This window comes from Hoplias malabaricus, chromosome 14, assembly GCF_029633855.1.
Source record: "Hoplias malabaricus isolate fHopMal1 chromosome 14, fHopMal1.hap1, whole genome shotgun sequence".
Taxonomy (NCBI): Eukaryota; Metazoa; Chordata; class Actinopteri; order Characiformes; family Erythrinidae; genus Hoplias; species Hoplias malabaricus.
In genome coordinates, this window is record NC_089813.1 from 10,163,748 (window position 1) to 10,174,994 (window position 11,247).

The 11,247-nt window shown below is 36.9% G+C and overlaps 1 protein-coding gene across 1 annotated transcript; it reads left to right on the plus strand.

Annotated features, from left to right (window-relative positions):
- Positions 1-679: 679 nt before the first annotated feature.
- Positions 680-5,045, plus strand: LOC136665982 (gastricsin-like). Its single transcript, XM_066643902.1, has 9 exons — positions 680-735; positions 1,216-1,357; positions 1,665-1,782; positions 1,919-2,037; positions 2,374-2,573; positions 2,821-2,937; positions 3,271-3,424; positions 3,769-3,861; positions 4,890-5,045. Exons 1-9 carry the CDS (start codon positions 680-682, stop codon positions 5,043-5,045), a joined length of 1,155 nt encoding a protein of 384 aa, XP_066499999.1.
- Positions 5,046-11,247: the final 6,202 nt, after the last annotated feature.

An 11,247-nucleotide genomic window follows, 5' to 3' on the forward strand; every position in this document is an offset into this window, starting at 1 on the left:
AGATAGCTATAACCTTGACAAATCTCTCATGATAATAACTGTAAGATTAAGCTGCAATGATTTCCAGTGAGATAGAATGAGCACACAGACTGTATATAAAAAAAACCTTGTATCCACTAGCTGCACAAATATTTTCTGTCAGTTCAACCTAAAGTAATGCACTTCATAAAGTGATCAGCAGTGTTAAAGGGCAAAGACATTCAAAGAATAATAACAGTTCTGATTAACAAAAGCCACGTTTTTTCATTAACTGAAATCTCACAGACACTTACAGGCAAATTCTGCCCTCTTTCATTTATACAGTGTATATAAAAGATATTTCAGATTGCCAGCCAAACCCAATATCTACTATAGTTCTGTTAGTATCTGTCACTAGTATCTGTCTCAAACAAGAGCATCAAAATATCAAACCAGTGTAATTTTCTTTCCAGGGACATTCCATCTGTGTCATTAACAAATTCTAAGTTCGTTCGGCCATGTTATCTGTGTTATCATAAGGCAATCCAGTCTCAAGTGTTTTCTGAAGCCATCAGATTGTAGGGTGCTGGCTCAGGTAAATCAAGCTTGTGTGTGTTTAAGGAACTGAGAGATATACATGTGCCCTGGCATGAATATATAAGGGCCATGCTGTGTGAGGGGTCTGTGTGTTCATTCAGTTTGAAAGAGCATAGGAATCACCATGAAGAGTCTGGTTGTCCTTGTGGCGTGCCTCGTCCTGTCTGAGGCCCTCATCAGGTAAGACATTTTGTCTCTTTCACACTTTGGTTTTAATATACACCTTTATATTCTGGAGACAGTACTGTGGTGACCACTGCATTTGGGACACCTTTAAGAACTGTAAAATTTTCACTGATTATTAAGAAATCCTGTGAGTGGGTTAAAGCTCTAATAAAAAATAAGATTCTGTGGAGCAATGTACTTGTGTGAGGAAGTACTTGTTGTTTCCTAATGAATCTGTCAATGAATGGTTTTTAAATAACATTTAAACACTGATGCCATATAGTTACATACACTATTTGACTGGTTGCATTGCTGAGCCAAGATCGAAGTTACCAAAAGTACTTCCTTAGTACCTATGACTATATCACTCTGGTTCATGCTATGTTTTTACCTAGAATTGGCTAAGTTTACTATCTGAGTTTCTGAATCGCAGACATAAGAAACTTACAGCTGGTTTGTGTGATATTTTAGTCAATATTTTGTTCCTTTCTGCAGGGTTCCCCTGACAAAATCTAAGTCCATCAGACAGATCCTGAGAGAAAAGGGAATCCATCTGCCTTACACTGATCCTGCCCTCAAGTATCACCCTGAGATCTTGGCCGCCTCCACCATTGAGCCCATGAGCAACTATGCTGACGTAAAATAAAACCTAAAGGCTTTTTATAAAACAAAAAACCTGTGAAATATTTGAACCCGGAATTACATTCAATATTTTTTAATTATTTAAAGTGGACATGAAACACCTTAATGTGTATGTTTTGTAACTAATTAAATGTGTCTGAATTTATTTTGAGAATAATTTTATATATATATATATATATATATATATATATATATATATATATATATATATATGTGTGTATGTATAATACATATAATACATTAAGATTTTATACTGTTACCATGCATGGGATGAAGCTGAACACAGTTAATGCCCATTTCAGAACACCTATTATGGCGTGATCAGCGTTGGTACTCCTCCTCAATCCTTCCAAGTTCTCTTTGACACAGGCTCTTCTAACCTGTGGGTTGACTCTGTCTACTGCAACACCCAGGCATGCAGTAAGTCATTTTCTATAGCACTGCCTTAAATAAGACTATATATTCTATGCACTGAAATACTTGCCCTCTGGAAAATTGACACCACTGTAAAATTCTGAGTAGTGGAACCCAACTACTGTGGTATTCCTCTCCTCAGCAAGCCACACCCAGTTCAACCCTCAGCAGTCCAGCACCTACCAATCCACGTCCCAAACCTTCTACTTGCCCTATGGAGCTGGATCTCTCAATGGCGTCTTTGGTTATGACACTGTCACTGTGAGTTTGAAATGCTACATTTATAATAGGAAATTCACAATAACTTATATAGCTTTACTGGCAATAGATCTTGGGTACTTGTTTACACAAAACAATATGAACAAAACCCAAACATTTGCATACAGCAGTATATAATTTCATGTACTATGATTTTGTCTTGCTCAGTGAGGTTAAATACATATTGTAGAAGAATGTATAATAAGTTCACAGGAAATATATGTATATCCTAATGAACTCATCTCAATACATATGTTCATAGATTCTGATAGAGATATTAATCAATATTAATTTTCATAATTAATATTAAACTTCATAATGCCTTTTTGTCGCCATTAGCTGTCTGGCATCACCATCACTGGCCAAGAGATTGGTCTGAGCACCAATGAGCCTGGCCAGAACTTCGTTGTGGCTCCGTTTGATGGAATCCTTGGTTTGGCCTACCCATACATTGCGGCTGGCGGTCAGACACCCCTTATGGATACCATGATGCAACAGGGTCTTCTTCAGGAAAACTTGTTTGCTGTTTATCTGAGCGCGTGAGCAAGAAATATTACAAATAAATATGTGAATGAGGGTTTTATAACAAACTGAAAACTGCATATGCTTTTATTGCTAACTGTCTCAATATAAATAACATCCACAAATCAATTCTGATATAGCACTATACAGTACACAGAGCTATATGCCACAGCTTTGTGCTTTGTATAATATGTGTTGTCAAAATTTGAGCTTGTTTTAAATTATGTCTATTCAGAATGATACTTAACTCTGTATTGTGTTCAGGAATGCCGCATCTGGCAGTGAGGTGATGTTCGGTGGAGTGGACCAGAACATGTATCAGGGTCAGATCTACTGGACCCCTGTGACCGCTGAGACATATTGGCAGATTGGCATTCAAGAGTGAGTTACACTCATTTATAGTCTGTCCTATTTACACTGTTTTAAGCAAAGTATTTTCAGAACTGTTACAAAAAGAAAAAACTATGTTAAAGGAGTTTTTAGATATATTTAAAATGATTAGATCATTCACTTTTATACAGAACATGTGCCTATGCAGAAGAAACTTTGTTGGGTGTGAGGGGGTTACAAAAAATAAAAAATAAAAAAATAAATAAATATATATATATATATATATATATATATATATATATATATATATATATATATACATATACATATATATATATATATACATATATAAACACACAAAACAATTCACATTTTCTGCACCAGGTTCTCAATTGGAGGACAGGAGACTGGCTTGTGTTCTCAATATGGTGGTTGCCAGGCTATTGTGGACACTGGTACCTCCACACTCACTGCCCCTCAATCATTCCTGTCCAACCTGATGAATTCTATTGGAGCACAGCAGAACAGTTATGGGCAGGTAACTCAAATACAGCACATTCTAACCAATGACAGACGCTTCACGAATGAGACTAAAAATAACTGATAGGTCCAACTGACAATAAATCTTACAAAGCAGCTTATGTATGATGCAAGAACAGATGATAGCTTCCAATCTTTTGAATGCTGCATTCAAAGCCTGAAACTTCACAGCATGCCTTATAACTTATCACTTATAATCAAACTCAAATGCAGAATTTACAGGGACCTACATATGCTTGTGCTTACTACAGACAACTGACCCAAAAGCCTATACATAATTTCTTTGATCTTCTAACAAATATCTCTCTTCTTGTTTCTGTTTATCTGTTTTTTTTTTCACAGTATGTTGTGAACTGCCAGGGAAACAATTTCCCCACTTTAACCTTCACCATTAGCGGAGTCAACTTCCCTCTGAGTCCATCAGCCTACATTGTGGTAAGATACTTTGGTTAGCTACTGATTGAATGAACCATTTACAAAACATTTTGCACCCTTTATAAGAATCATTTTAGAAATAAAACATTTATGCATTCAAATGCATATGATTGCTCATGGTTCCATATAGAGTATATATCTTTACTAAAGATCCATTGAAGAAGCATTTTGTAATTTGTAAAAAGGCAGTAAAACTCATGTAGCCACCCACCAATTATGATATTGATGGCATTTCTACCTTATCTTTGCTCTACTGAGAATCAGCAAAGAATTTTATATCACACAGGTCAACCAGCAGCACTGGCCACCCAAGAACAATATCCAGTTTTTCTTCTTGTCTCCTATTAGCCTCTCTTTTGAAAGAGTATACCCTAGACCTACCAGTGGTTTATTAGCCACTACCAATTGGCAATTATATTTAATTATATTTTTTATTCTGATTGAAATACATCAAATATGATTTAAGTTTGTATATTAGCAACAATAATTAAGTAAATAATTTGAATTAGGTTCAGTCCCTAAATTTTATGGACATACACTGCCTTATATTATTTTTAAGTACACAAAAATGAGTCTCACTTTATTTTGCCAGCTTCTGATTTTTTTTTTAATGTTTCAACATTAAATGGTGATGCACTGACAGGCTGCCAACATGTATCTTAAAATGTCTTTTAACGTGGAATGGACCATTTAAAAGTAATACATTTTTGTCTTGAGGACTCGAGGTTGAGGTTTCTTCTCCGTCCTAGTTTTGCCTTTACTTAAGTATAGATAACATTGATGATAGAAGAACACTGATGTTCTTGACTCACAACTGACATGTAAAAACTGAAGCACTGCGCTACCATGGCAGCTTCACTGTTGGTCTACACTTACTGAAATGTACACTATATTCAGAAAAGCACATAATGACATTTTTACACAATAACACTAATACATCCTCATACTGTCCATGCATACCTGCAATATGTCTTTTAGACTACAGTTTCATGAAAACTAAACAGCAAATTCTAAATGGTTTATTACAGGAGGAGAATGGCTACTGCGTTGTGAACATTGGCCCCACCTACCTGCCTGCTCAGAACAACCAGCCTCTCTGGATCTTTGGAGATGTGTTCCTCAGGGAGTACTACTCTGTGTACGACCGTGCCAACAACCAATTGGGTTTTGCTTCTGTTGCCTGAACACCATCTGCAATACAACATACCTAACAACTCAAATGCACTGGAGAATTCATCCGCATCTCTAATGGAAGTCACAATCTCCCTGGAAACATCATTGATACATGTCAATAAATGCATTGACCTTGGAAGATTTCTATTAGTAGACGTGTATAGCCAAGAAAAAAAGACCATTGAAAGACCATTAGAAAATAATAATGTCAGTTACAGAAAAACAGAATAATGTGTTCTAATCAAAATGTATATTTTCGAAAAACCCCTATTCAGTGCATTGAAACAATCGTTCATTTGAGTATTTAGATGAAAAATAAAAGCAAACTGCACACTTCTTCTCTTTCTGGGTAATTATTAACTCAAAAACAAGAATTTATTTACACATACACAGGATCATGTATGAGTATAACTGGGTGATCACAGTCTACCACAGGATAATATAAAGTTTGGAGACTGGAGTTTCAGAGGTTCTCTCACGTGCATGCAGAAAAGCACAGGCACAGCTTGGTCATCCGTTTGTCACCAGTTCCGCCTATAACCAGTTCATTCTGTTCCCAATCCAGTCTGTGGCTGTTACCAGTCCAGTCTGTTCCCAATCCAGTCTTACACCAAATATTTAGGAGGACCTTATATACATTGGAAAAATGGGAGTAGGGAATTGGAGGAAAAGAGGAGTTTGAGGAGGGGTAAGGGGGATGATGGAGATGATCAAACAAAAAAGGAGATAAGATAGAGGAAAGAAGGTGAGGAAGAGGTGTGAGAGGAGGGGCATGATGTAAGGGAGGAATGATTGGTGGAAATGGGGAATGGATTATGAGGAGGATAACAAAAGGTCACAAAAAGGGGCAAAAAAAAACCCATACATTTTCTCTCAGTGTTTCCTTGACTGTGTATTCCTTAGAACCAGGCAAATTAGCTGAGGGGTCCAAGGTGTGTGACCACAGATTAAGGAAACAGTCAAAGCTAAAAGACTGCTGCCTCTCATAGCATTGCTAAAGCAGTATATTCTCTTTGAGAATTGCCCAGTCCGGTGCTGAGCTCCTGTGATCCCGCCCTCCGAGGTCCTGCCTGTGATCCTACCCTCTGTCCAATCATTTTACAGTCCACCATGTGACCAGGTCCACAAACAGTGTCTTACAGCCATGAGCAAGTGAGCATAGTAAATGTTATATTTTACCAGACCCAAAAAGCCCCATTGCCTTTCTAAAAATCTCCATGACAAGAGTAAAATAAGAGGAAATATTGGCCTTAAGTTTGAAAAGTGGAGACAATTTTCAAGTAGCAACCCTACAGAACAGAGCCAGAACTGGCTAATTTTCACCTGAACAACATATGATTTCTGAAAACAATATAAAAATATGTATAGAATTATGTATAGAATAAAAGGAGTAAAGGTCATGGGTTGTGTGTTTTATATATATATATATATGAAAAAGCCACGTTTGAAAGGTGTAAGGACTGTTTTTTGTGTTTTATATGAAAAAGGTGAATAACAACATGGTGTAACAAAGGTGTAAATAATATTGTTTGGTTGTTTTAAAGAAATGGAGGCAGATTCATGCTGTTTCTTCGTTGTGTGTGTTTTAAACAAATTAAGGAGTAAAAATGGTGTTTGAAAAGCCTTGCATATTCACCTATTTAAGGTGGGACGGAGAAATCAATCTTGGAAGTAGCGAATATAAGCATTTCTCTAGAAGGTAGATGTTTTAGCGACATGATGTTCACTTGATCATGTGTTTTAAATGGATTAAATGGGAAATATGAAGTGTTTAAAAACAAGTTTTGTTTAGAAATCCTACTGCTAGCTTTAGTGTCGCATAGCTGTTTAAGGTGGAAATAAGTACTCAAGATGCTAGAGAATAACGCAAAAAAGATTACTAAACAGACCAACTAACTGCTTTAGTTGGAACTAAATGCTTGAATACTAAAATTATGAATAATTGGTTGAATAATACAATTGGTTTGTGGGTTTTAAATGGATAGTGTGGAAAACAGTTGCTTCAAAAAGTTTCAAAAGCTGTAGCACTAGCTTCGGCTCAAGAACCTGGCAAATAAAACCATTAAGACATGTAAACGGACATATGTAAGGTGGAACGAAATGTTTTCCAACAAAATTTTGGATAAGAAGATTTGTCTTCTAAATGACACCAGCCTTATCTAGTCTAAATATTTCAGGTGGATTTGGACTGGAAAGGCTTGTAAATGCAGGGAAATGGTGGCTGCATGTTCACTTTTTTGCGAAGGTATGTTTTAGTGAAATGATGAATGCTTTTCTGTGTAAATATGTTGATTATGGCACATTCTTCTTAGCTATTAAATTCTTAAACTCGTCTTTTGCTTTTTCGTTCAGTTTCCCTCAAACCGGCAACCTGCTCAAGCTTCACGTCTGGGGGGAGGGGTAGGAGGCAGACAGCTCTCTCCACTGTTTTGAAACTTTATTATAGTTACAATTTAAAACGCTTGGTGTCAGTATTACAGATTGCTCCTTTAAGTAATTACAAAATAATTATCTTACATTTTCAACATACCCCATGCGTATGTCAGAAGAAGAAATGTGGACGCAGTTGCAAATGTTGCAAACCTGAGGAAATTTAAAAGGTTTATTTTTATTTGTTCAAGGACATGCACATGAACAAAATAATAATTAAACAATTAATACAATTGTTTCGTGTTAACTTGTTCATTTCTAATCTAAGGCAGACTAACACCCACTTCAGTGTTCACTTAATCCATGGGTCACTAATCTTATCCATAAAGGGCTGGTGTGGCTGCAGGTTTACAGTCCAATTAAGCAGGAGCACACCTGATTCTATTTTTCTGATCAACTAGTCTCCTTCTCTAAACAGTTATACATGGTGTGCTGCTGGAATGAAAACCTGCAGCCTCATCAGCCCTTTGTGGAGAAAATTGGTGACCCCTGACTTAATCTAATTACAGTTGAACAGACTAGCTGCACATGTGTCCCTACAATGTATTGGCGAGCATAGAGACACAGCTGTGCCCCTCTAACGTCCCAAAAATGCCCGAGTAAAACAAGAAGTCTAGACAGTTGAGTGGTTAAGACCATATTAAATAGTGATGTGTCTGTCGCGAACGAACCGGTTCAAAGAGCCGGCTCTTGTAAGTGAACGATGAGAGCCGGTTCCCGTCTAAGACCGAGCCATTTTTTTCTAAGGCTTGTCATTCAACCAATCAGAGAACAACAATCAAAGCTGAGACACTTGGTTTTCCTGAATGCCAATCTGCCTTCTAGGGCTGCAACAACTAATCGATTAAAATCGAGTGTTAAAATAGTTTGCGACTAATTTAATAATCGATTAGTTGTTGATAAGTTATTATACACATAGGTCCCGTTGCTACACGTGACGAACTCTGGAAGAAGGGTTTGAAAGATGGCGGAGGCGGTCACAGCAGAGGATAATGTTAACACAAGCAGAGAGAAAAATGTACGACTCAAAAGTATGGGCACACTTTACAGTAACGCCTTCAAGGAACAGCGTTAGGTGCAAAATGTGCACAGCTGATCTCGCATGGCACAGCAGCACAACATCACTGCATGAGGCATCTGAAAATGAAGCCTGTTGGAGCTGTGTGTGAAAGAGATGAAGTATAGTAAATCAATTCTACTTTTTCTCTCACTAAAATGTTACTAGAGCCTGCTAGAGTAGTTAAACAACTTTTGTTTTTCTTAGGAAATTGATATTACACTCGTGTTTAGCGAACAAGCCTTAGCTTCCCCCCGAGTTTTCTCTTCCACCTTAAATGTGTCAGTTTGACCAGCAGTTCCAAAACAAGCCGTAGTTTTAGTCGAGCTAACGTTAGTGACAAGTCTTTTTTCTCTCACTCAGTGTCACTAGAGCCCGCTAGAGTAGTTAAACAAGATGTCTCATTTTTAGTAAATTTATATCACTCTTGTATTTAGCGAGTTTTCCGTTCCACCTTAAATGTGGCGGCAGTTACATTCAGAGTTTAAAAAAATCAATCCAAGGATTTTTAAAAACAATATATTTAAAGCCTTTTTCAAGGTCTTTTCTGACTGGCGTTGCGTGTTAGTGTTTGAGTATCACAGCCAAGTGTATATTACATTACATACACTGTGTTAAATATTGATAAATATAAAAGTAATGTAACGGTTGGGTTAATTCTTCATGTATTTTTTAATAATGGTAGGTTGTACAATTACAACATTAGTTCTCTAAAATCTTAAATATCTTAACACCATCTGATCATATGTGTTAGATGAAATTTCCTTTTATTCTCAGCCCATGGCATCACCCAATATCCATTTATGTAATTTCAATTTACCTGCATTGTTGTCTGTACTTTAGATCAGTAGTTATTAACTTAAAAAAGGTGTATGTTCATATCTACACTTTCTCTCACCTCAGATAAAAACAGTCCATCATTGCAGACTATGTTTTAAAGAAGATCTGCACACCACAGCAAGCAGCTGTTCTCACTGATGGTATCCCGAATATGCTCATAACAGACAGGAAACCAAATTTGGCTTGTCTTCCGTTTTATCCGATTAATAATCGATTAATCGAAAAAATAATTGACAGATTAATCGATTATCAAAATAATCATTAGTTGCAGCCCTACTGCCTTCCAAAAATATTTGAAGAAAATGTTAAATCAGTTAAATGTTTGTTGACAGTTGCGGTTGTTTTAATCACTACCGCTGAATGCTGCAGAGTATTTGTTTATTTTCTTACCCAGACATGGATGATAATTTAATTTAATGAGCTATTTTGTAATACCTACCTTTTGGGTTCCATTGGCTGTATTTCAGAGTTTACAAGTGATTTTTTATTAAGGTGTTTAAATAAAAATCCAGTTATTTATACAATTGAATGTGTGAGTGCAATCAGTGAGTTATTACAAGACAGCCATAAAACAATTGGCCATTGCAACACTATGTATTATTTTTAATATTGAACAATAATATTTTGTCCATATAGTCATGTACGTAGTATTGTTCTGTACCAGTGGAAATAAGTGGTAAAACAAAGAGCCATTTAGGAGCCGAAAGAGCCGGCTCTTTATGAAGAGCCGAGCCAAAAGAGCCGGCTCCCCAAAAAGAGCCGAAATTCCCATCACTAATATTAAACGTTACTAAACCAGAAGAAGAGACTCAGGAAGTGCTTTGTCTGAGACCTGCTAGGCCGCCTCTGGCCAGTAGAGGGCTCCTCCCACCTCATCAGCAGATGGATCAGATTCTTTAAGGAGTAAGATATTGAGAGAGATTAGTCTGAAAATACTTTACAAATACATAATTTGTAATCCACAAATTAAACACAAGTCACATATGTTTCACTATTCACAAATGAATACATCCCAATCTGTCTCACAGTCTGCAATTTGTACAAATACTGTTACATTCATAAACACATGTTTTTGGTTTTCATAGATATATCATAATTTTTATGCGAAAATAAATAATTTTTTTAAAATTTACATTGCAAATATTTGTAAAGTCGAAGTCTCGAATTTAAAATTTATTTGTAAAACGTAGAATTTCACCCGATCCAGATACAGATGCAGCCTGATCCACAAATGTGGCCATCAGGCGAACAAGCCACCGCTAGGTGACACTGTTGTGTTAGAAATAAAATGCCGCTCAAACCGCTGAATTCAGCTTCATATCACAGAGAGTTAGGAGGGGGATCACTGTGAATCACTTTTTAAGGTGCCCTAAATTTAACAACGCTAAAGTCCAGTGGAAATTCCCTAATTTCGCTGCAGACCAGTTGTCAAATAAAATACGTGAAAAACTAAAAGCCGTGTTGCTTATTGGACTGATATGGATAGGACTAGGACTGATATGTTTCGTAATTTTGAGATTGGACTGGTAAGGCAGGTGATTTGTTTCAGACAGACAGATGCTCTCCCTCAGCTGGAGGGAGGGGCAGATACCCCAGGGCTCCTAAATAGAATTTGCACTTCTTGTTGGCCAGCTCTTTTAATTAGCCAATCAACAGCCAGACTTAGCTATCTATCATTTACTGTGGCAGCCAATGGAGTCATAGTACCGCCTACAGGAGGTTGTTTTGCTGCGGCCCTGACAGCAACAGATCATTCCTAAAATACTGGGGGAAACAACAGTGACACCTGGCGGTGGCTTGTTCGCCTGCTGGCCACATTTGTAGATCAGACTGCATTTGTATTTGGATCGGGTGAAATTCTAATTCTAATTTTAAATTCGCATATT

Bases quoted from the DNA above. Each gene is read 5' to 3' on its own strand.
- LOC136665982 (XM_066643902.1), top strand. From the start codon at position 680: ATGAAGAGTCTGGTTGTCCTTGTGGCGTGCCTCGTCCTGTCTGAGGCC. The intron at 2,574-2,820 runs GTGAGCAAGAAA...TATTGTGTTCAG, and splicing joins TTTGCTGTTTATCTGAGCGC to GAATGCCGCATCTGGCAGTG. The intron at 3,862-4,889 runs GTAAGATACTTT...GGTTTATTACAG, and splicing joins GTCCATCAGCCTACATTGTG to GAGGAGAATGGCTACTGCGT.